Here is a 25,341-nt window from a genome sequence, read left to right as displayed (position 1 = left end):
AATGTTTACTGATTAGTCCTCTAATCCCCTGAAGGTACCAGACAGGCCTTCTTACACTCCCTTTATGACCTCTGCTTCTGGACACAATGGGGTAACAGAAACTGGATTTACTCTCCTACCTTAAACCACTAAAATGGAAAAATGAAATGATATATATAATAGGATTAGTAACAAGGACATTTAAAAAATTATTATAAATATATTCCATATGTTCAAAAGGTACAGCAAATGATGGACATGTTAAGAAGAGAGACATAGGATATATTAAAAAGACTCAAATAAAACTTAAATGAAAAGGACAATGTCTACTGTGAAAATTACACTGGATAGGATGAACAGCAGACTCTACACTGCAGAAGAAAAGATGAACTGAAACACGTATAGCAAAAGAAACTTATCTAACTTATCCCAAACAGAGGGAAAAAAGTGAACTGAAAATAAATGAAGAAAGTCTCAGTGAGCTATAGGACAACTTCAAACAGCCTAATATATGTGTAATTGGTAACCCAGGACAGGGTGGGTTGGCAGTTCATGTGTGAAGAAATAGTAAACGTTATTCAAATTTGAAGAAAACTATAAACCCACAGACCCAAGAAGCTCCATGAACCCTAAGAAGAAGAAAAAAAGAAAACTACACCAAAGTATGTCATATCAAATTTCTCCTACTCTCTTTTTTCCAGAGGGTCAGAGTAAGCTTACTGTGTTTACTCAGCTTTTTTTTTAAAAATAAATTTATTTATATTTTATTTTTGGTTGTGTCGGGTCTTCGTTGCTACCCACGGGCTTTCTCTAGTTGCGGTGAGCAGGGACTACTCTTCGTTGCGGTGCGCAGGCTTCTCATTGTGATTGCTTCTCTTGTTGTGGAGCACGGGCTCTAGGCGCGCAGGCTTCAGTAGTTGCAGCACATGGGCTCCACAACGCAGGCTCAGTAGTTGTGGCGCACAGGCTTAGCTGCTCTGCGGCACGTGGGATCTTCCTGGATCAGGGCTCGAACCCGTGTCCCCTGCATTGGCAGGCGGATTCTTAACCACTGCGCCACCAGGGAAGTCCCTATTCAGTTCTTAACATGTTCAACCTGACATGTCCAATACTTCAAAAAAGTAGAGTATATAGCATACCTTTCCTCTCTCCACTTCTTTTGTTGTCATGACAATCACTCGGGAGTTCTCTTGAAATACCATCCGCCAAAAGTCATTCACGGTGTTTTGCAGGCAGCCTTGTGTGGCAATGTAACTCTTTTTGGGCTTTGAGTTGTTGCACTTGGTTTCAAATTCAGGCTAGAAATTTAGGAAGAAAATACTTCAAACATTTGAAAACTGCTCTCAGGCCATGAGGAAGGATTTAAAATACAAAAACTGGCTAGCAATATACAGTCAGAAAACACCACGAGAAACAAAGTTTACCATGATAATGTTTGCATTGATGTAATCTGAAACAGGCTCATTGGGATCACCATCGTGTAGGACAACCCTGGTGTGATCAACTGGAAGAAAAAGAGAACATGGTCACAAAGGTACTGAGACCTCTTCAGGACAAATCAGTTCATCCTCAACGAGTCCAAGTTTTGCTCATTTCATGATAAAACAACATTAAAAACTAAATCCTAAACTATAATCTGAATATGATGCCTCATAATGCTTTCTTTAAGAGAATAAAGTAGCAATGTCAATTCCCTGGTTTTGATAATGTACTATGGATATATAGAATATTATCATTGGGAGAAGCTGGATAAAGGGTACATGGGAGCCCTCTATATATTTTTGTAACTTCTTGTGAGTCTAAAATTATTTCAAAACAAAAGTTATTTTTGTTTTGGGGGTTTTTTTTAGAGGAAGAGTAAACTACAGGTAAATGACATGATGTCTGAGATTTGCTTCAAAACAATTCAGGGAGAGAAGAGAAGTGTATCAGAATATAGATGAATCAAGATTGGGCAGGAGTTGACAATTGTTGGAGCTGGGTGATGGGTACGTGTGGGTTCTTTATACTATTCTGTCTACTTTTGAATATATTTTAAACTTTCCATAAGAAAAAGGGTGTTTTTTTTAATGAAGTAGAATTAAATACAGTATCTAGACAACAGGATTCTGATGATAGTATCTACTGACCAAATTTTATACAGAAGTACATTACTGATGTTTAAAAAATCTGAGTGTTCTACCGAAGCAACACATTTTACACTGAGAAATAGTAATAAAGTTGTATGTCTTACTAGAATAATGTTCTTTTGCTTCAGACTCCCCATCTTTAAAGAATATGATGTTAATCAGAAGAAACATCTGATTGGGATCTTTAAGGGAGGAAAGGGCAATAATATTCTATTTATCAATAGATACTGCATACCACTGTTCCCTTCATCTTTTCCTACATCCCCACATCTTACTAATGAGTACCATTTAGACCTCTTGAGCAGAAATGAAAACTTAAGACATAAAGAGGGCAATGCTTCCCCAACGTCATTAGGACCATGCTGTGGCTCAAAATGATTCTCTACAAATTCCTCATTGTCTCTCCTCAGTATTAGAAATGCCTCCACTTTCTCCCATCCTCACCTGCACACATTAAAAATATCTATATGGATGTGATATACATATACACTGTGTGTGCGCACCTATGTATACAGAAAGACTATGACACACACACACACACACACACACACACACACACACACACACACACACACACACACACACACACACACACACCCGGATGGGTTTACAGTATCTGACAAAATAGCTCTGGCCTGAGGAGACATTACAGCAGTGCTCTCCAATCTGATCATGCTGTCAATAAACTTCAATAATAAAGTTTTTGAACACTGAAATATATATACAATTATAGATACACACAAGCCTTTTTTTTTTTTTTTTTTTTTTGCGGTACGCAGGCTTCTCACTGTTGTGGCCTCTCCCGTTGCGGAGCACAGGCTCCGGACGCGCAGGCTCAGCAGCCATGGCTCACGGGCCCAGCCACTCCGCAGCATGTGGGGTCTTCCCGGACCGGGGCACAAACCCGTGTCCCCTGCATCGTCAGGCGGACTCTCAACCACTGCGCCACCAGGGAAGCCCCACACAAGCCTTATTTTTAAATTGGGTAAAAACATTATGCACGCTCTGCCATCAAGCTGCACATCAGATTTAAAATTTACTTTCTTTCTTTTTTTTTTTTTTTTAGATAAAAGATGTAAATCAAGAGACGTTCTAAATGTTCCTTCCCTGTCCCATGGCAGACTGCCTTACCCAGCCCACTCTGGAGACCCTGCATTAGAGCTCAGGGCTAAGAGCAGTGACTTTGGGGGCTCCAGTACCAGTTCTCGCACTCACTCCCACTTGTGACCTTGCTAAAATGGTCCCTAAAATGGGGATAATAAGAACTCCTGCTTTGTGTGCATGGGATACGGATTAAGTGAGATATGGACTCAGAGTCTGGCACAGAGACAGCACTCAGGGGAGGTGAGCTATCACAACTGTGTGGTGCCATTTCTGGGATCCTCACCCAAGGCCTACATCCTTCTGGGCCTCTTTTTCACTACAGTTCAACTCAGGCTCTACCTGGCAGCACCTGGGTGTTAAAGGAGGTACTGCTTTATGAATATCACAAGGTCTGCTTCTGAGCAAAGCATAGGTATGCACCTGAATCTCCAGTAATTCGAGCTCAAGGGATGAGGGATGTCGGAAAAGATGAAGGGAACAGTTGGAAGAACCCCCAGGAGGAGCTCGTCTGTTCCGCAGATGAGGGAACAGAGCCCCAGAAAGGAGGCGTGCTGTCCCCAAGACCCAAGGGCTGGACGCTGCAAAGCAAGGACACAAGCCTGGGACCCTTGAGCCTGATGGTGAGACCCTGGGAGATGGCAAGCCTTGAGATGATCTCTCCTACGCAGACAAAATTAATTAATAGAAGGAAACAACCACACACTAAGCCTCCCAGTGGCAATTTTACTCCGTAATCAACATCACAGGAACTCAGTGAATGAGGTCATCCATCCCCAAAACAGCTGATTATTTTGGAAACTACTTACAATTAAAAGAAGCTAAGGCCTTGGATCTGCTGAGAAAGCACATGGCCCCCAGAAAAGTTACTGAGACACTGGGAATCAAAACCTCCAAGAATGACTATTATGGAGAAATACATTGATACTTACAGGGCAGGATGTTTTTATATCTATTTTTGTTTTTATTCTCTTGCCTCTGACCCTCTTTTCTGCTGTAGAGAAGTTTGCATTCCTGTTGTTGTAGTGTCTAGAGAGAAACAAAAGTAAATATTATTATGCACCAAAAGCTTCAAAAAAAAAAAGCTTGACCCAGCACTTCCACTTTAGGGAATTTTTCCTAGGAAATGTTCCAGAGTCGTGGGCAACAGCTACAAGAAAGCTCACCTTAATGCTATATCAAGAGTGGCAGGAACACTGGAAACAACATAAATGTCCAACCAGAAAGGACTGCCTAAATAAACACTTTCGTTCATTCATACAAAAGATGTTCTACAGATGTTTAAAAGATATCCTAGGAGAATATTTAATGCCTTGGAATGATGATCAGAGTAAGTATTAACTGAAAAGCAGCTCAAACTTCCAAAACAGTGTCTTACATAAGCCCATATGTCTGCATGCACCTGTGTATATAAGAAATGGCAGAAGGATGTACACCAAAAAAGTAACGGGGATTATTTTTTTGAGAGCAGTGGGATTATTCTTTTTCTTTTCTTTCTTTTTCTTTTTTAACTGTTTTTTGCCTAAATTTGCTACAATAAATAAATATTTATAAGAAGAGAAACCTTTTAAAATAACAATTATTAAGAATGAAAGCCAGTGAGCATTGGTAGACAGCATCCAAATAATACATATGATCCATGTTCTTGAGGATTTTATGATCTGCCTTTTACCATTGATTGATTCAGAGCAAGCTGAAAGTCAGTTCTCAAATTTGGATCCTGGGGGACAGTAGAAGTAGTTCTGGTGCCACTAGATCATGGGCATGCAAGCTTTGTTAGCAAGGCTTTGGAGTCCTCCTATGCCTCAAACCCATGTCAGTGCCCTGGGCAGCCAGCCTGCGTCTGCACAGACACCCGCTCTCCTATGCTCTGAGGGGAGGGGGCCCCTATCCTCTACCGCAGCCAGAGACGGAGGAGGAGAACTCTCGGGCACCCAAAGCGAGGGGTCAGGAAGGACACCTCTGCAGGTAAAGGAGGTGGGGAACGCGATCAGGGCAAGAGCCTAAACTAGGCAGCCATCGTGGAGCTGGCCCCAGGGGAAGAGAGGATGTGGGGAAGTGGTGAGAAGCACCAGCTGCAGAAACAGACAGGAAGGTGGACAAGCTAGGCTGAAGTATTTTCAAGGAGTAGGTTTCATTTTCAAAATTACCACAAGTGCCTCTTCAAGGGACCCTTGGTTTCAAACAAGCCTAATTTGAATGGGAAATCACAAATGGGGCAAATCAAGAAAGTGAAAGGAAGACTAAAAAAAGGGGGGGAAAAGTGTGTTATATATATTTTTAATATATTTATATACGCTAAAATGATTTTCCCTTAGAGATTTCTCTACAAGGAGAGGCAGAGTCAGTATTTCGTAACACAGCAGCCCTGTTAGATTTCCATTTCATTTATCTGAATTTCACAGACAGGTACGAAAGTCAGGAGTTTAAATTGCTAGTTTGACTCTCAGTTTCAAAATGCAATATTTGGCCTTGACACTCAGCTCATAACCAAAGTGTTCAGCCAGTGGAAACCTGGACAGAAATAAAATACAATGTATGCAGAACTCTGACAATCAAACGGTCACTCAAAATTCTTAAATGAGGTCACTTTAAGTAATTACAGCCCTTTGCCTTCTTGGAGCTGGCATTTCCTCTCAACTGTGAGCCAGCCTTACCGTGCAATATTGCTGTGTTAGGAAGAAAGTTTGATCTTGATTATTAGACATTAAGGTGAGGTTCAAACACTATGAACTGAATCAATCACTTAAACATCAACCAAGTGAAGAGAAACAACATCAACAAAAGCTACAATGGGGTGGGGGGAGGGCGGGACACATACTAGGAAATAACTAGGTGCTTGATTCAAAACAAACTTGACAGCAAAGCATTCAAGTGTTCACTTATGAAACAAACCTCAAGTGATGCTTCACTTGTGGAGGGCACACTGCCAGAGCAATCTCTAGAAAAGGCAGATTTCACCCAGGCCCGCCCTGTTTAATCACCTTCAGTTCCTCCCTCTGCCTTCAAGATCAAATGCACGCTTTTCAGAACAACTCAGGAAACCTTCTCTGAGCTAATGGAGGCCTGCCTCTAACCTCAGCTGCTGCTTCGCCAAGTTACTATCCTGTCTGTGCCTCAGTGTCCTCAAGTGTAAAGTGGGGCTAATTCTAATTACCTACCCCATAGGGTTGGTGTTAAGAGTTAAGGCGCACTGTCTACACTCTAGCCACACCAAATATACACAAGGGTCTTGAACTCACCATGTTTCTTCAGGCCTTCATGTTTTTATCCATGCCATCCCCTCTGCCTAGAATTCTCTTTCTCTGCCTTGAGTACCTATGAATGGTTACATTTTACTTACTCATTAGGACCCACCCCAAATACCTCCTCCTCTGGGAAGCTCTCCTGACCCACTCAGCACGACCTCCCTGTGGCTCACAATACCAGTTCAAGGGCTGCAGCACCTCCCTCCGTGAGTACGCTCGTCACACTGAATCCCAGCTACGTTTTTGCAATCTTGTCTCTTCTATTAGAGAGCATGGACCACCCTTGTTTGCCTGCAAACAGCACAGCATCCAGCACAAAGTAGGCACTCAAAATGTATCCGCTGAATGAACAAATAAATACAGAAGGGGGTGGAGGGAGACATACAAACCACAGACCATCATGGCGATGGCCTCGGCACTGCAGGGCCCACACTCAGCATCCCATGCTGACACTGCCGGCCTGGCCTTCAACATAAAGAAAAACCACGTAGGCAAAATATTAAAACAGCATTTCCCGATCTTTAGTCATTTGAAAAGCATCTTCAAGATGCTGTGCCATCTCAGCACATCACCTGTTATAGCAATTGTTTTCTTAAATTAACAGCCTCTTTTTTCCCTTCAGAAAATGTATTTCAAAAGGAAACTGCATATTACTAGCACACATGAAAACCAGTATCACTTGCCATATATGGAAGGTAACCAGAAAAAGGAATATAATAAAAACAAAATATTGTCAAATTCTACCTGGATACTGTAGCATGCCTGAGACTCTGTAAAGGAAAAGGGACACTGGCAGGTGTTAGAGGTAGGTGTTAGAGGCATACTAAAACTGTACTCAGACCTTCTCCTAAGCCACGTCAAAAGGAATGGGTATGGGTTAAAAAAGAGAAAAACCTTCCTCATTCGCTAATTTGATCTTACTGTAATGGGGTGCCCCGGAAAATCATCTCACACACTAAGAACACTTTGCTAGAATAATCCAGAGTTCCAGGCCAGGGAAATCCTCACCAATACCCATAGCATGTTGGCTAGACCATCTACTCAGCTCAGCCTCTGGCTTCCCTCATCCTGCATTAAGTTACCAATTGCATCTTCCATGCGGATTTGAGGTTTGAACAGCACACAAGTTGAGACAGTTTGGGCCCTGGAGTGTTCCAGAAAGGACAGGCCCAGAGGCCCTGTGTCCCAGGCGCAGTAGGGTGCTAACCGTCAGCGGCTGGCTGGCAGCTGTCACGGATTAGTAATGACGAACAGTGTGCCTCTCCCCCTCCAGCCCCGCTCCTTCCTCCGTGCCCATTAGCCCATTCTCATCTGCGCCTGGGGCCCAAGTTGCCTGAACACATTTCATTTCCCACAGTGGAAGGCTGCCATCCATCTCGAGTGAGACTGAAAATAAAAAGAACTCAGAAGTTGTCACTTTCCATGTTCTGCCTGCAGAGGCTCCCCGACTGCACCCGAGATAATCAGCTACCGCCTGCTAAGGGGCGCTTCCTCCCCAGCAGCAGCAGGCTGATGGCCGGAAGAGGCAGGAGAATAGCCACCAAGCCCTGCCCCCAGGAGTTTACAATCCCTTCAAGGATGATCTTCCACAACCTCCCTCTCAGCTGCCCCCAGGGCACCAAAAGCTGTGAATGACCTGCGGCTGAATGTCACTGTCTCCATCCCCATTCTCCACTGGGCCTGGCAGGATGCCAGTGATAAGGCGTGGGACAGGCAACGAGAAAGCTGGGGCACAGGCTGCAAGATACCCCATTTTCCCACGTAAAACAACCAAAGGGTTTGCAACCAAGGATGAACCCTCAGAAAGGACCAGAGGCTAGTTACAGTCACCTGATTACATGAATCAACGGTGATCAACAAATGGATTATATCAAACTTTTAAGCGTTTATAAAAGGCATGAAGAGAAAGGCAATCCCCAATCCACATTGTACATTAGGCGTGCCCAGCAGCATGACCGAGTGTGGATGGAACAGGTGTTCACAATGCAGAACGGTCCCTCACAGCTATGGCTGTTGAACATCTGTGCTCCCCACACCTGGACCCCTGCCAGCCTCCAGCCTAAATGCCAGTAGCAGCACCCCCAGTCACCGTGATGACCAAAAGAGACCCTCACAGGCTTCCAAAGTCCTCTGATTAAAGACCACTGGAACCGGCTCTTGACCAGAATGTCACGAATGCAAGTGGAGAAACAGGATCAAAGAAAGACAGACAAACAACAAATGAATGGGCAGAGCCAGGCAGCCCCATGTGCCAGGACAGTGGCCTGAGAACCATTTGCCTGCACTGCTCTGAGCAACAGGGACAAATTGCTAAGGGAAAAAAAAATAACGCCACTAATCATTAAGGCCAGACCAAACTGTACAGTATTTTTACAAACAAAGCTACAGGGACTTCCCTGGCGGTCCAGTGGTTAAGACTCCACGCTTCCACTGCAGGCGGCACTGGTTTGATCCCTGGTCGGGGAGCTAAGATCCCACATGCTGTGCTAGGTGGCCACAAACAACAACAAAACAAAAAAACAAAGCTACAAGGGGAGGAGACAAGATCAACAAAATACTGATAAGTGTTACAGCTGAGTGTTGGGAAAAAGAAGGTCCATCGTCCTGTTTTCTCAACTTTGGCGTGTGTGAAAACTTCAATAATAAAAGAACGTTTTTATAAATTATAAAAAGATAAAAATGTAAAAGCTCCTATTAACTTTCCCCCTACCCCACTCACGGCTGGTCACCTGAAGGAGAGAAAGAGGGCTGAGGACGGCTGTCAGGCAGATGGCCTCTCTGGTGGGGGCCACAAATAATAAGACAGCAGTAACCACGTAGACAGGCGCCAGACTGGGCCTTCTTCCCGGTCTGAATGAACTTCTGTTTCCCTTTGGCATCTGCCCTCCGCACAGAGGAACACTAGAATTCTCACTCCGTCCTCTTTACTGCAAACTCTGTGGTGTTACCAGGCACCATCAGCAGGTGAAAGCCCCCACTTCCAGATGCCATGCTGCACGGCCTGTCACCACTTCCCCACGGTGGAGTTGGGGAGGCTCGTCCCCAATGAGTCTGCGGCATCATCCAGGAGTGAAAGGGCAGCTGGAGATTCTCATCACCAGAGAAGGTCCCAACTGATGGACAAGCACTTACAAAGCACCGTGAGGGACAAAACCAATCCAAGATTTGGTTCCTTTCCAGGTGCTTGTTTGAAGTTAAGTCACCTCCTTCCTCCAACAAGGTGAAGTAGAAAAACAAATCTAGAAGACACGGTCCCCAGAGGAGAAGAGGTTCTGACATAGGAAACAGCAGCAAACAGTACAAGACAAATCTATCATTAATAATCTATGATTAAGTGTGTAATTAATTATGTGGTGTGGAATTTAGGGAGTGAGATCCATGAAAACTAAGTGAAGCAGGTTTCTGGGAGGAGGTGAGGCCTGAGGCAAGTGAGGGGCTAAGATGGGTACAAGGAAGGGAGGAAAACATCCCAGCAAGTTAGGGACATAAGCAAAGGTGGCTAAGAGGCCAGAGTTAGTGGCCTCAGAGTTAGGGTGAAGGAAACTGGTCAAAGGGCCTGGAAGCTGAGTTCTGTCAGTGTGGGAAATGAGGTTAGGTGGGGAGATGGGGGGGCCTTGAGAACTGGGCGGGAGATCTTCAACAGCTGAGAAGCACAGCACGGTAGACTTAGAGTCAGAAGTTCTGGAAGTTCAAACCACAGCCAACTACTTGCTAGCCACATCCTTGGGGACAACTTTCTCCCTTCTTCTGGGCTTCAGTGTCTTCATATTCAAAATGAAAATGCTATGCCTCTGGTGGGAAATCGGGAGCCACTGAAGGTTTTTGAGCAGAAGAGTGACAGGAGAAATGCTGAGAGTAGATTAGCATGAAGGGCGAATGGAAGGGCAGAGGCCGAGAGTAAAAGGGCAGCTGGTGTCTTGTGAGGCGATGAGAGCCTGCACCCCTGGCATCAGGCGAGACTCCTGTCTCTGCTGCTGCCCACCTGGGCAGTCCTGGGCAGGTGCCTTGATCTCTCAGAGCACCCAGGGACACAAGATCTACCTACCGCATAAGATCTGGGGATGCAATGAGATGATTTCCCTAGCCCAAAATGCAGCACCAAGCAGACAATAAATGCTAATTTCTTTCCTTCCTCTAAGACCACAAAGACAACTAGGAAAGAAAAATCAACCAGACCTGGTGAATGGCAAGGTATGGGAGAAAGATGAGTTAAGGGATGCTCTGAGGATTCCAGCCTACAGGGTCAGAGAATACACAGGACAACCACCAGAGATGAGAAGTAAAAGGGTATATTTGGTCTGAAGGGGAAAATAACAAAATAACAGGTCTGGTTGTGAATGCTTGAGTTTGAAGAGCTATTACAGCCAAGAAGAAGTGTGGAAGGCACAATTCAAAAGGTAGAACCAGGGCTTCCCTGGTGGCGCAGTGGTTGAGAGTCCGCCTGCCGATGCAGGGGACATGGGTTCGTGCCCCGGTCTGGGAAGATCCCACATGCCGCAGAGCGGCTGGGCCCGTGAGCCATGGCCGCTGAGCCTGCGCATCCGGAGCCTGTTGCTCCGCAACGGGAGAGGCCACAATAGTGAGAGGCCCGCGTACCACAAAAAAAAAAAAAAAAGGTAGAGCCAGAGCCCGGAAGCAACACAAACTTAGCGGTCATCAGAGGAGGGTGAAAATGGATGTGCTCCTCAGTGAAGAGCAAGTTTAAAGCAAGATAAGCAGAGGGCCCAGACCACGTCTTGGAGGACCACCAGAGTTAACTGGTTGGGAGAAGAAAAAGCAACAAACAGCAAGAAGAGCACAAGGGAGGGGAGGAAGGAATAAACCAGGCACATGCCGCTGCGGATCAGAGAAACAAGAAAATGGTGGGAATGAGGAACTGGACAGCTGTCTCAAGAGCGGCTCACGGAAGAAAGAGGCCAGAGAAAAGACTATTTTTTAATCTTAATAAGAAAGCCACTGGTGTCTTCTCAAAGTGTTACTTCAGCATACTGTGGGCTGTCACATTCCAAGGTTAAAGAAGAAAGGGGCTAAGAAGAAATGGAGGCTGCAGCACAGGCCCACAGTGTGGAAAGCAGCAAGGTTGTTCAAAGGCAAAGGGGAAGGTACAGCAGAGATGTGAAAGCACCTGGAAGCACCTTCGGTTCTTCAGTTCTCTGTAAAGATGTCAAGCATCTCCAGCAAATGAAAACAACTCTAAAGAGAAAAACCTGACACTGGAGGGGCACAGAACAAAAGCAAGGGCGGGCGGGGGGGTGGATGGAGTGGGCTGAAAGAGAAATAGTTCAAAGGAAACAAAGGAATTTCTCCAGAATGGGGCTTGCGGAATAAAACCCTTTAGCCACTGTGATGCTCTGCCCACCAGAAGGGAGCAGCCCTTCTATCAAGCAGCCGGGAGCTCAGGCCTGGATGGAAAAGCCTGGTGACAGTTCAAGGCTGCCCTCCCGGAGCATTTTTAATCATGAGGCTGGAGCCCTGGTTGGGGTAGCTGTTCAATATGGCTTTGCTTAGTCACCAAGCAGAAGATTTCCACTAGAGATCACCAGCAAGAATTATTTTTTGAGACACAGCTTTGGGGTGCAGTTAAAGCCTTGTCTCCATAAAACCTAACTATCTCCAAGTAGAATTTGTGGGTTTGAAGAAAGGCACTAGCTCCTCTGTCGGTTGGCAGAGCTGCTGGTGGAATCCAGGACATCTGTGTGGCTTTCAGAGAAATGCCTGCGATGCCCGTGCAAACGGAGCACAGCTTCAGACCATGACAGGGAAGAGAGGCTTGTATAACAGAAGGAGGCTGGGCTTTAAAAAAAAAATCCAATTACTAAGGAAAATAAGCTTTAAAGAGCTGAGAAAATAGAACCCCAGTTAAAAAGGTGTTGTGGAAGGTTTGTCTGTGTGTACTGTGTTTTTTTTTTTTAATCAGAAACAGAGGGTTCAAAACTAAAATCTGCCTGAAATTCATTACTGCGACCCTGAATGACATCCTTTTAAGCAAGTGTGTAGAGGGGTCTCAGAGACTAAAACGTGCATTCACCAAGCCTCAAACAGGGGCTCCAAATGAAAACTGCATGGGAATAAAGACGAACATCTCAAAGTAAAGCCTAGAACATTCCTCCACACTTTTTAAGCATCAGAAAGCTGTTCCCTATTGAATATAAGCAAAGGGTCTGAAGCCAATACAAGTCTCTCTTGCTATGGAAAACAGCTCAGATTCAACACAACACAAATACTTATTTTGTGCCTCCTGTGTGCCAGGCTCTCTGCTGGATTCTGGGGCTACAGTGAACAAAACAGGACTATCTGTCCTTGTGAGGCCCACAGACTGACCCGGACTATTTTTTTAGATAATATGCACACAGCAGACATAAAACAGCAGGATCAAAGTTTGTCTCTTTATTTTTTCACCAACAGTTTCATTTGAACAAGACCTCTTTTTATTCCAACAGACCTCGTAACGCCATCTGCTTCTGTGGATTCACAGTGACAAGAAACAAACATTAAACCAATAACTACACAAATTATTCACGAATTCCAAGGATGGTAAACTCTACAAAGGAAAGGATCTGCTGCTATGTGCACATATAACAGGAAGAATCAATCCAGGCATAGGGACAGGGATCAAGGAGGTTTCCCTGAGAAAATGACAAATGACCCTGATGCTGGGAACTGAAGAATGAAGAGACGTTAGCAAGGTGACGTGAGGAAGGAAGAACATTCTAGTACAATCCCACCTGTAACACAATTGAATTAGCTGAAGAATCATATTCCCATTAGGTATGTAATAGGCAGTTCAAACTTTAACATGTCTAAAACGTAAGTTGATCACTTGCCCCAAAACCCATCCCTCCCAGTTTCCCCCAAAACTCATCCCTCCGAGTCTCCCCCAAACCCATTCCTTCCATTCTTCCCCCTCTAAGCAAACCGTAACTCCATCCTACTAATTAATCGCTCAAGCCAAAAACTTTCACCTTATCCTGCCTCACCTCTGTCTTAACCATACAATCTGTCAACTCTACCTTCAAATACTGACAATTCTACCTTCAAAAAAGTCTCAAGTTCTCAAGCACCTCCGCTGCTGCTGCCCTGGTCAAAGCCAACATTATTTCTCTGTTCAAATTATTGCAATTTGCCTCCCTGCCCATCTCGCTGCTTCTGTCCTTCCCCTTACAGACTGTCCTCCATGTGGCAACCTGAGTGATCACCTCACTCCTGTGCTCAAAACTCTCCTTAGATTTTCCATCTTACTCCAAGTAAAAGCCAACAGCTTTACCCTGACCACAGTGCCCCATGGGATCTGACCCCTCCGTTATGGCTCCACCTACATTTCCCTCTTGCTCACCCTTCTCTGATAGTACTGGCCTGTCCGCTGATTGTGCACCACGTGCATTAAGCACATTCCCACTTCAGGGCCTTTGCACTTGCTGTTCCCTTTGCCTGGAATGTTCTTCCTGAGGTTATCTGCATGCCTTGCTCCGTTATTTCCATCAGGTCTCCACTCAAATGCCACTCTGTCAGAGAGCTCTATGTAAAATGGTGATGCCCCCATCAGCACACCCTTTTTATCTTCCCCTACTTTCTTTTCTTCACAACACTTATCACCATCTCACATAATGAATACTTACCTGCTTCTTTGTTTACTGTCTGTCTCTCCCAATTGACTCCACAAGGATAAAGACTATGACTTGTTCTCTACTACATCCCCAGAACCTAGAACAGAGACTCCAGCATAGAGTCTGTGCTTAATAAATATTTGTTAAATGAATGAACAAATTAATCACTGCCACCACCAATGGCTACTGTTTGGGGGAGATATTTTGGGGATGTCTGCCCAACTCCCTATAACCTTCATCTGAGAACTATTTTTCCCCAAACACAGTGGTCCATGAAGATGTCTTTGTTCTATGTGATGCTGTCCTTGGACCAGAGATGGATGGCGTCTGAGCCAGTGAAAATCGCTGAGACTTTGATACAATGACTGAAAGTTGCCAGTTTCAATATCTGAAAGGGGTAAGAAGTAAAGTTCGTAAGTCAAGAAGCAAAGAAACCTTCCGCAGGGAAAGAAGAACGAAGCAGGTGTGTGGAGAGCCGAGGTTCTGGATACAGAGGGGGCAGTGAGATGGAAGAGGAGGGTGAAGGCAAAATCTGGCAGCCGAAGGACTATCAACAGCAAGATTTCCATCCTCAGCTTGGGTCCTGCAGTTAGATGACGTCCAGGCTCAGCTCACAGTGCCCCTTGGCAACTCAGGTCTAGAGACTCAAAAGGGAAGAACAGGCACAGAGAGGGCAGATACCCTACAAATGCAGCCATGCGATATGCCTCTCACAGAGACACACAAGGGCTGAATTCAGGTTTCGGGTAACTTGCACAACGAAGGGACAAAATTGCAGGATCAAAACCTGCCTGATCAGTTATTTAGTGTCCATCTCATTTTGACAGAACTTTACTTCATTTCAACAAATCTAGAAATACTTTCCACTTCTTTACAGTCATGGCAGAGATATGCAGGAGACAAAAGATGTTTACAGAAAAGGACAATCTCATTTTACCACAGTAAAAAAAATTGGGGAAAGAAAGGAAAAAAAATGGGGACTCTATAGGAAAAATTAAAAACTTGGGTTTGCAATGTTTTGACCATACCACATATCCTTGAAGAAAACCACCAACCTGAATTTATTTCAGGAGCAAAGGAGAAAAGAACCAAAGAGCTTCACAAGAGACTTCGTATTTTAAGATGCATCAAAATCGGAAGTAATTTGTAAGTGTCTTCTAGGGGAAAATTACCCAAAAGAACACAAAGAGTTTCACAGAAAACGAGAAGCCGGGCATACAGACAAACAAAACATAGCTATCAGAGTTTAATTATCAGTGGCATTGCAATTTAGAGCTTTGGTTCACTTTAAAGACCATCAGAACACACAGTAAGAAGGAACTGATCCCAAATTTATCACCTTCTGGGAAACAACTAAGGTACAATCGCTAAATAATTAATGCCTTGCTGTTGGATCAAACTTCAGCTTCAGAGGATTTAGATTTTAATGAGTCTCTGCTTCCACATACCTAAGTTCTTCTATAATGGTTCATTCTGTTCTCAGCCTTATTCCCCTGGCCACAACCTTAAAGGGCAATTTTTTGAAAACTGACTGGATTTAAGAAGCAGGTACATAAGAGATCTAGAAAGCAGGCCATCAGCTATTTGGATCTAGCTTCAGTTTAAGTGAAACGTTAATGCCCTGATTTAGTGCCTGACAATTTATCACCCCAGCCTGACATCTACAGAGGACTTAGTAGAGTACAGATGTGATCTTGTTTTTTTCCATTTCCCCTGAAAGCCAACTCAGTTTTCCCCCATTTTGTTGTTAATAATGTATAAAAGATGAACTGAATTTCAGATGTCACGGACTGAAACCATCAGGTCAGCGTTTAGAATCAACCTTTTTCCATGGCCAGAAAAGTCAGGCTAGGATTTCCTTCTAAGTTCTATCCTGACCCCGCCAAAGGGATCATAAAAAACTCCCTACTGCCACAAGCTGTAAGAAGGTCTGACTTTGTTTCTCTAAGCATTGCCTAAGTGAACTTAAACAATCCACCACTGCACCAGATACCAAATTTGCTGCTGTAATTTTTTTAAAGTTCATAGTCACTTTATAGGAAAAGTGGTCTGTGCAAATGATGGCCTCAGCTATTATGAAGTGTAACATAAAAATGGGACTAGATTACAAAATAGCTCACTGGGACTTCCCTGGTGGCACAGTGGTTAAGAATCTGCCTGCCACTGCAGGGGACACAGGTTCGAGCCCTGGTCCAGGAAGATGCCACATGCCGCAGAGCAACTAAGCCCGTGCGCCACAACTACTGAGCCTGTGCTCTAGAGCCCGCGAGCCACAACTACTGAAGCCCGCGCACCTAGAGCCTGTGCTCTGCAACAAGATAAGCCACTGCAATGAGAAGCCCGCACACCGCAATGAAGAGTAGCCCCCACTCATCACAACTAGAGAAAGCCTGCGCTCAGCAACAAAGACCCAATGCAGCCAAAAATAAATAAATAAATAATAATTTTTTTAAAATAGCTCACTTTTTTTTTTAATTTAATTAATTTATTTATTTTTGGCTGCTTTGGGTCTTCGTTGCTGCGTCGGGCTTTCTCTAGCTGCAGCAAGCAGGGGCTACTCTTTGTTGCGGTGCGTGAGCTGCTCATGGTGGTGGCTTCTCTTGTTGCGGAGCATGGGCTCTGGGTGCCTGGGCCTCAGTAATTGTGGCACATGGGCCCAGCTACTCCGCGGCATGTGGGATCTTCCCGGACCAGGGCTCGAACCCGTGTCCCCTGCATTGGCAGGCGTATTCTTAACCACTGCACCACCAGGGAAGCCCCTAGCTCACTTCTTATATTTACCAAAAAGGTTTGATATCTTTTAATTTTAATTAAAAATACTTTTCAGACTTTAAATATGCTAACCAAAATCATGTAGGATATATAATAAAAATTAAAGATGAGTAGGGGGTTCCCTGGTGGTATAGTTGGTTAGGTTTGGCACTTTCACTGCTGTGGCCTGGGTTCAATCCCTGATCAGGAACTGAGATCCCGCGAGCCACACGGCCCGGCAAAAAAAAAACAAACAAACAAACAAAAAAAATTAAAGATGAGTAACAATCAGCACTTTTTTTTTAACACAGAATATCAAAAAAATGTTAATATTAACAATAATCAGCAAAAAGAGAAAAATATGCATGCACAAGGCTATGCATTGTATCTTCTTTGTAATATATTTGGAAACTATCCAAATGCTCATCAATAGGTTGAATAAACTATGGTACATCCACACAGTGGAGTACTGTGCAGTAAAAATGAATGAAGACTATCTGTAGATACTACTGTGGAGTGATCTCCAATGTAATAAAAAAAAGAAGTTGGAAAGAAGTATGTAAAATTATGCTACTATTTATCCATGAAAGGATGGGTTATGAAATTACAGATATATATTTGCTTATACTTTTTGAAAGGTAATAATGAACTTCAACTTTTTTTTAAATGGCTATAAATATAAGGAGGAAAAGACAGGGATAGAAGATAAACTTCTTTGAATGTACTTTTTATATTTGACTTTAGAATCAAAGGCAATATTTTATATAATTGTAAATAAAATTTTATAGAAAGAAATTTCTGAAATCCAAACATAAAATGAAACAAATAACCTAGCTGTATATCCAGTTAGTATATAACCACATAGAGAAGAACTATTACAAATGAGTTGAAAGCACAGTAATTTGACTATACATCTCTGAAGGATCTACCCTAAGGATTTAAAAATAAAAGCTGGAAAAAAAATTAAACTGTTGGGCTTCCCTGGTGGCGCAGTGGTTGAGAGTCCACCTGCCGATGCAGGGGACACGGGTTCGTGCCCAGGTCCGGGAAGATCCCACACGCCACGGAGCAGCTGGGCCCATGCGCCATGGCCGCTGAGCCTGCGCGTCCGGAGCCTGTGCTCCGCAACGGGAGAGGCCACAACAGTGAGAGGCCCGCATACCGAAAAAAAAAAAAAAAAAAAAAATTAAACTGTTTTCAGTAATGATATTATTGGGGGTAACGGAAGTCTTACTAGTCTTGAGTCCTAAATTTGAATTGGAAGTATCATTTGGACTCATAATTTATTTCAAGAAAACAATTTTTTCTAGCTCCACCCATTGAGATGGAAATAACCAACCTGACAACAATAAACACTTCTGGCTCCCAGACTGTAGTCTCTAAATACCACTTCCCAGGAAAGGAAGAAAGAGAAGGAAGGAAGAAAGGGAGGAAAATGAGATAAAAGCTAACTCACTCCTTGGAGAAATGACTGATTCCAGTTCTGACATGGGAAATGTATTGCACTGTAACAACTTATTACACCAGAAAGTAAGGAATCTAGCAAAAACTACCAGAGTTGTATAGGAAGGAGTAGAAGCCAGCTTGCAGAAGCTCCCACTGGTCAAAGCTAAAATAATTTGAGCAAAAGAAGTGATAATAAATGCCATAGATAGAAGCACACTAAATATGTTTAAAAAATCCATGAGCACATATTGATAAAAAAAACTTTTTTTGGAGAACGCTATTTTTAAAACTACTTAGTAAACAGGAAAGAATCAAGTGTATATCCTGCCCTGGTGACAAAAAGCTTATCTTTATAGAAATATTCCAGCTATTAATGACGAATGATAAAGTTATTACACACCTTATAAGTGAATGGATCTAGGCAATAATTATCAGTTGCTGCTTAGAAAATAAAGAGACGCAACAGTACATAAGCACCTCCTGACACACCATCTCATATGTAGTCTTGCCAAAGAAAAACCGGATCTAACAAAGTGTCTAGATAGATCAACTTACAAGAAATACAGGGGAGAAAGGTGTTAAAAGCCACCACAGAGACACACTCAGAAAAATCCAGATCGTAAGTAACTCTCTGGAAAGGACCTGCTTTCTCCAATAACAAAAACAGTAACAAAAAGCAGGGTCCTATGGTCTGAATGTTTGTGTCTCCCCAAAATTCCTATGTTGAAATCCTGATGCCCAAGGTGACGGTATTAGAAGGTGAGGCCTTTGGGAAGTGATTAGGTCAGGAGGGTGGAGCCCTCATGAATGGGATTAGTGCCCTCATACACAAGGTCCACAGAGCTCCCTCACCCCTTCTGTCAGGAGGGAATACAATGAGAAGTTGCCAAGCTGGAAGAGGACCCTCACCGGACCATACTGGCACCATGATCTCAGATCCAGCCTCCAGAACTCCAGAATTTGGAGAACTCTGAGAAATATATTTCAGTTGTGTATAGCCACCCAGTCTATGGTATTTTGTTATATCAGCTGAATGGACTAATACAGAGCGAGAAGAAAAGGGAGTGGAAGAGAAAGGAAGGGAGGGGAAAGGATGGAATAGAGAGGCTGAAAGGAGAGTAAGAATATAAAGAGGATTAAGATTTTAAAAACAGTGGGAATTCCCTGGTGGTCTTGTGGTTAGGACTCTGCACTTTCACTGTCAAGGGCCCAGGTTCGATCCCTGATTGGGGAACTAAGATCCCACAAACCTCACGGCAAAACAAAACAAAACAAAACAAGACAAAAAAAACAGAGTTTAAAAAAAGAGATCCACGGGGAACTTATTTGAAAAATGATCCAACAACAAACAAATTAAAAAAAAAAAAAAGATAGCTATCCTAATTGGAACAATGACTAGCTATTTGATGAATTTTTATTATCTTTTTTTAGATGTGGTAGTAGTGTTTTGGTTAATTTTTTAAGAATTCCAGGAATACTGAAATATTTATGATATTTCATGTGATATCAGGGGTAACTGGTGAAACTGGTAATAGTACATGGGGGTTCTTTATACAAATCTATTTTATATTCAAAATTTTTTTCATAATCAAGTGGGGAAAAAACACTTCCCAATTCAAACAATCTGCAAGTGTGTGTGTGTGTGTGTGTGTGTGTGTGTGTGATCAAGAAAATGTGAACAGTGACTGATAATGTGTTAATATTAAGAAATTATTGTTAATAGTTTTAGGAGTGATAATGATATTCTGGTTATAATTTTTTTTAATGAAATAGTTACAGATGAAATAACATCTGGGATTTGCTTCAAGATAAGCCAGGGCTGGGGGAGTTAAGTGGGGTATAGTTTAAAAAGACTGGCCAGGCGCTTCCCTGATGGTGCAGTGGTTAAGAATCTGCCTGCCAATGCAGGGGACACAGGTGCGATTGCTGGTCCAGGAAGATCCCACATGCTACGGAGCAACTAAGCCCATGTACCACAACTTTTGAACCTGTGCTCTAGAGCCCGTGCTCCACAACAAGAGATGCCACCGCAACGAGAAGCCCGCACACCTCAACAAAGAGTAGCCCCTGCTCGCCACAACTAGAGAAAGCCCATGTGCAGCAACGAAGACCCAATGCCGCCAAAAATAAATAAATAAATAAATTTAATTTATAAAAAATAAAAAGACTGGCCAGATATCAACAATTGTTAATGCTGAGTGATAGGTATATATTGCTATAATTATACAATTCACTCTGCTTCTGTATATATTTGAAATTTTGCATAATAAAAAGTTTTTAAAAATAGGCTTTTCATTCAAATTTTGATGTAAGATTTCTAAAATTTCTGTACTTATCCCTCTCTCAACTCAAAGCTCCTTAAAGACGAAACCCTGTCCATCTTGTTCACCATGGTGTCCTTGGTGACTAACCCAATGCTGGAAAAAAGAATAAATGTGAGGTCAAGTCCCTGGTTAGCAATGTTCAGCAATGACCATGACTGTTCTATTCTGTACACATCCTCAGTGCTGCAATTTAATCAATATTCGTGGTACAGAAGTTGGACAATTTACTTAACCTCCCTGAGTCTGAGGCTCCTCATCTGTAAAATGGAAATAATATCTCGCCAAGTTGATCTGACATACTGTGGTTAAAAGGACTTCGTGTGGCCATTCATTTGTTCATTCATTCCACAAATATTTATGAATTCTAAAGTCCTACAAAAAGTATGGAATAATCATTCCCATAAACAGAGTAGTATTAATAAAATAACATAAATATTAGCTAAATGCAAATACTCATTCAACAAACATTTATGGAGTTTCTGCTGTGTACCAGGCACTGTGTGCTACATGCTAAGAATAACTATGAAGGTAAATATGGCACACACACAAAAAAAATTGTTTTTGACGAAGTTTTCTGTCACAGGGATGATAACGGAGAGAATAAGATTACAATGAGTTGGCAGGTGACAAACTTCAGTGCAAGAGGAACACAGCCCACTCCCACTGGGGACATTCTCCTACCCAAGCTGGTTTCAGGAAAGAAATCAGTTCCCTTAACCTCTCAAAGATATAAATTTCAACTCCCAGATTAAAGCCACCACGAGATAACTGTCTTTCACTTATTCCCTGCAGTAAAGCTATAGATTCTTTCTAAAGACCACAGCCAATGCTGGAAATCTTCCAAAGAATTAGATTCTTTTCTTTTTCTGGGGTTTTGCCAGCAGTCCAAACCAAAAGACCCAAATGGAGCTATTGGCTCATCCATGTAATATTAACTGCCAACTCCCTTCTCCCAGAACATAATGCAGCTCTGTTTGAAAAAGCCCCCTCAGCAACTTGTTCCATGTCAATCAATGGCCAAATTAAGAAAAGACGCAGATCTGAGTCTTTCAGATCCAATCCCAAACATAAAACCAACTTCTCTTCCATTAAGAACAGGATTTAATAAATCATGTAAAAAAAATTTTTTTTAAAAACTTACCTCAAATTCTTCCCAAAAGCCTTGTTTGACTTTATCTGTGGTCTCAGCTAATTTGCTTAGTTCTCGAACCCGACTTTCTATTTCAGCAGCATTGATACGAGTTGTGTTGAGGGGCTAATCAAATTCAGCAGTTGGTGTGAAATGAAGAAAGTATTACAGAAAAAAGTGTTAATGCAAAAAAAAAAAAAAGACTTCTATGTTGGTGTTCATAGAGGCAAGGACAGGAAGTTCACAGTAAATGTTTTCAAATAGAGTTTCACTTTCCTTTCTGTTCTTTCAGGAAATATATGTTTCTTCAATCTCCGCACACTTTGCTGATATAAATTCAAACCTATTTTTCTTTATAAATAGACCACAATGTTAGAGATGGTATCATTTGCCACTAAGTAATAAGTGTGAGCTTTGAAACAGCAATAACTCCAAAATGTAAAGGTATGATCACCTAAAGGTAACCAAAGGTGCATCTACAATGAAAATTTGATAAAAACTTTGCTTTAAAAACTCCATAAGGCCTTTTAGAATTACATACGGAGATAATCATGAAAATGATGTACTATCTACAATTTGTTTCCAAATACTACAAGAAGAAGGTAGTGAGTGGAGTAATAAATGAAACAAGATTTGATGAGTTGATCGTAATTGAAGCTGGGTGATGGGTACATGGAGGTTCACGATACTATTCTACTTCTGTCTGTTTGGAATATTCTATGTTCGGACTTCTTAAACTCTATAAGGAGGGGGAGTTTAGCTTTCCAAAATGCTTACCTGCTTGAGTTGTAGTACTGTGCCCAATGTTTCTACCATAGGATTCTTCTTGTAATGCTCCACGAGATCTGTCAAAGAGTCAAACCGTTCTCCTCCACCAACATCATATTTCAGTTCCTTTCAAGACAAAAAAAAAAATTATGTTCATGACCTTTATGTTAAATTACTGTTTTTCCCAACTCAAGTACAGAGACTAACTCTCCCCCAATAATGGAAAGATTGAAGAGCTGTAAGAGCACAAAGAAAGGGAAGCAACAAAGATGATGAAAATGGAGAAGCAGATCCAATGTAAAAGAGTTCATTGTGAGGTGTGAGAAGCTCTAAATAAGTATCCAACATTAACTAGGCCACAAAAAAGTTTCTCCCTCATAGGTTAACTAAATAGTTAGAAAAAAAAAAGAAAAACCATATTTACTATTTGCTTATACTCTAGGCTAAGTGACTACACACAAGGCTGCTGAACAGAAGATAAATAACTACTTCTCTCTGAAACACAACAAGCTCTAAGGCTGGTGAGGCAGCACTGAAGTCCAATATACAAGCCTTTACTTTCATCTTCTAATGAAAAGTTAAAAGGGAAATTATAAACAGAGACCAGGAAATTTTTTCTGACAAGGAGACCAGAATAGGCTGTTTCAGGAAAACAACAGGAAAATGGTTAAACTTAGAAAATACAAAACCCTAGAAATGATACATGAAGATATTTGGGTATGACCTTTTATTTAAAAATAAATCGAGTGAGGGGGGAAGAAGCACTTTCAGAATGACAGAGTAAGGACCTCTGAAACTCTGCTCTTTCACAAAAGTAACAAGAACCCTGGCAAAAATTGTCATCAACTTTTTCAGAACTCTGAAAATTAACCAATAAAGTTCAAGGAGCATTTATTCAAGAAAAAGATTGGACCTTGATGAGAACAACAAATTGTGTGGCCTTTTAACTTGCCCTATTCCCACCTACCTCTCCCCAGCTTCTTGGTAGCCTTGAAAACCAATAGTCTCATAACCACAGTAGCTGTGAAAACAAAGCAGCTTAGCATAACTGGAGTAGACAGATGGATTTGGAGCTCTTTCCAGACCTATCCCTAGACAATTATCACTGTCTGATCTGTTTAGCAGCTCCCTGGGAAAGCCTTATTTTCAGAGCTTGTCTTTATTTGATTGACTTACAGCTTACTCAGCCGGCCTTCAGGGGATCTCCCAAAAACAATCAGCAGCAATTGTTTAATATCACAGTGGCCTAAGGCAGCAATACCAGTCAGGGCAAATAAGAGATTGATCAAAAACTTAAAAGGAAAATCCAGACATTGTCCACACGGGGCTCTGAAAACCTCCAACATATCCTTGAGAATCTAGAAGGACATGTGCATGTGCACGTGCATGGCTGTGTGAAGTTCAGGAAAGATCCAGGAAGGCCCTAATCTTTACGTCTAGCTCATCCTGAGGTTCTGTGCAAGCAGGAAGTGAAGACTAAGGCAGAGTTTTAAGGTGCCAGAGCACTGAAGGCAGTCGTGCCCCAACACACACACACACACACACACACACACACACACACACACACACACACAGAGCCTCCCTGGCAAAGGCTGGGAGATTTAATGTTTCAAGGCATTTAAGGAAATCTCTGTTCAATCATTAACTGATCACTAAGCTACCCAAGCAAAGACTTCAGTGGCCACGCAAGACAAAGACAGGAAAGTCACTGAACACACAAACAGCAACAACAACTACAGGAACAAGAAAAAGTAGCAACAACAAATAATACTGCCTGAGAAAGGAGGGCAAAGGATTTATATTATATTATTTAAAATGCCTAGTTTCCAACAAAAACTTATGAGACATGCAAAGAAACAAGAAAATATGGTCCATACTTGGGGGTGGGGGGGAGGGTGGGAAGCATTCAACAGAAACTGTCCTTGAGAAAGCCCAGACAATGACTTTAAACCAGCTAGTATAAATATATTCAAAGAACTAAAGGAAAGTATAAATTAAAAGAAAATATGAACATGATGGCTCATCAAACAGAGAATACCACAAAATGATAAATACATAAATGTATATAAATATTCATAGCAGCATTATTCATAATAATTAATGGCCCAAAATGCCCATTAATTTTTTAATGGATAAACAAAATGTGGTATATATCCATACAACAAAATGTTTGCCAATAAAGAGTTTACTGACACATGCTATAACATGGATAAACCTTGAAAAACATGCTAAGTAAAAGAAGTCAGTCACAAAAGGCCACATATTACATGATTCCATCTATATAAAATATACAAAATAGGCAAATCCATTGAAACAAAGAGGTTAGCGGTTGCCAAGAGCTGGGGGGAGGGGGAAAAATGGGGAGGGACTGGTAATGAACCCAGGGTTTCTTGTTGGGGTGATGAAAATGTTCTGGAATTAACGTTGTTGGCTGCCTAATTTGTGAATATACTAAAAACCACCAAATTGTCCACTTTAAAAGGGTGAATTGTATGGTGTGTGAATTATATCTCAATAAAGCTGGGTTTTTTTGGTTTTTTTTTTTTAATCTTATTGAAAAACCGAAGCAATAAGTGAATAGACAGTTGCTATTTAGGAAACTATGTCAAAACAAAGTTTGATGTAGTTGACTGAGAACCAACCTCCCTGGTCTAGCCATCACATTAAAAACAAGAAATGGTAAGTTCAGTTCTCCCAGCCTTAACCAGAATTCTATAATATGAAAGTACATGTAGTCACAGGCTAGACTGTGCTGACCCAAGGGAGAAGCTGAGGCCATAGCTTTAGAAATTAAGACAGAGGCAGACTCCAGCTGTAACCAAGCACAGACTGAGATACTGCAGGGCTGGGAATTCCCTGGCA

General features: G+C 42.2%; 1 protein-coding gene across 2 annotated transcripts in view; it reads right to left on the bottom strand.

Moving 5' to 3' along the window:
- The window catches only part of PTPN11 (protein tyrosine phosphatase non-receptor type 11), a 78,354-nt gene that overhangs the window by 26,472 nt on the left and 26,541 nt on the right, over window positions 1–25,341 (bottom strand). For both annotated transcript variants that reach the window (XM_079943500.1, XM_079943501.1), the window contains exons 5-9: window positions 22,489–22,605; window positions 21,724–21,837; window positions 4,142–4,238; window positions 1,404–1,483; window positions 1,119–1,277 (exon numbers count right to left, since the gene is read on the bottom strand). In XM_079943500.1, coding sequence (XP_079799626.1) covers window positions 1,119–1,277; window positions 1,404–1,483; window positions 4,142–4,238; window positions 21,724–21,837; window positions 22,489–22,605 — 567 coding nt within the window. The remainder of the gene's footprint in view (window positions 1–1,118; window positions 1,278–1,403; window positions 1,484–4,141; window positions 4,239–21,723; window positions 21,838–22,488; window positions 22,606–25,341) is intronic.

Source organism: Stenella coeruleoalba (assembly GCF_951394435.1).
Source record: "Stenella coeruleoalba genome assembly, chromosome: 14".
NCBI lineage: Eukaryota > Metazoa > Chordata > Mammalia > Artiodactyla > Delphinidae > Stenella > Stenella coeruleoalba.
Note: the sequence above shows the minus strand (reverse complement) of the source record. Positions and strands in the feature narration are given on the sequence as shown.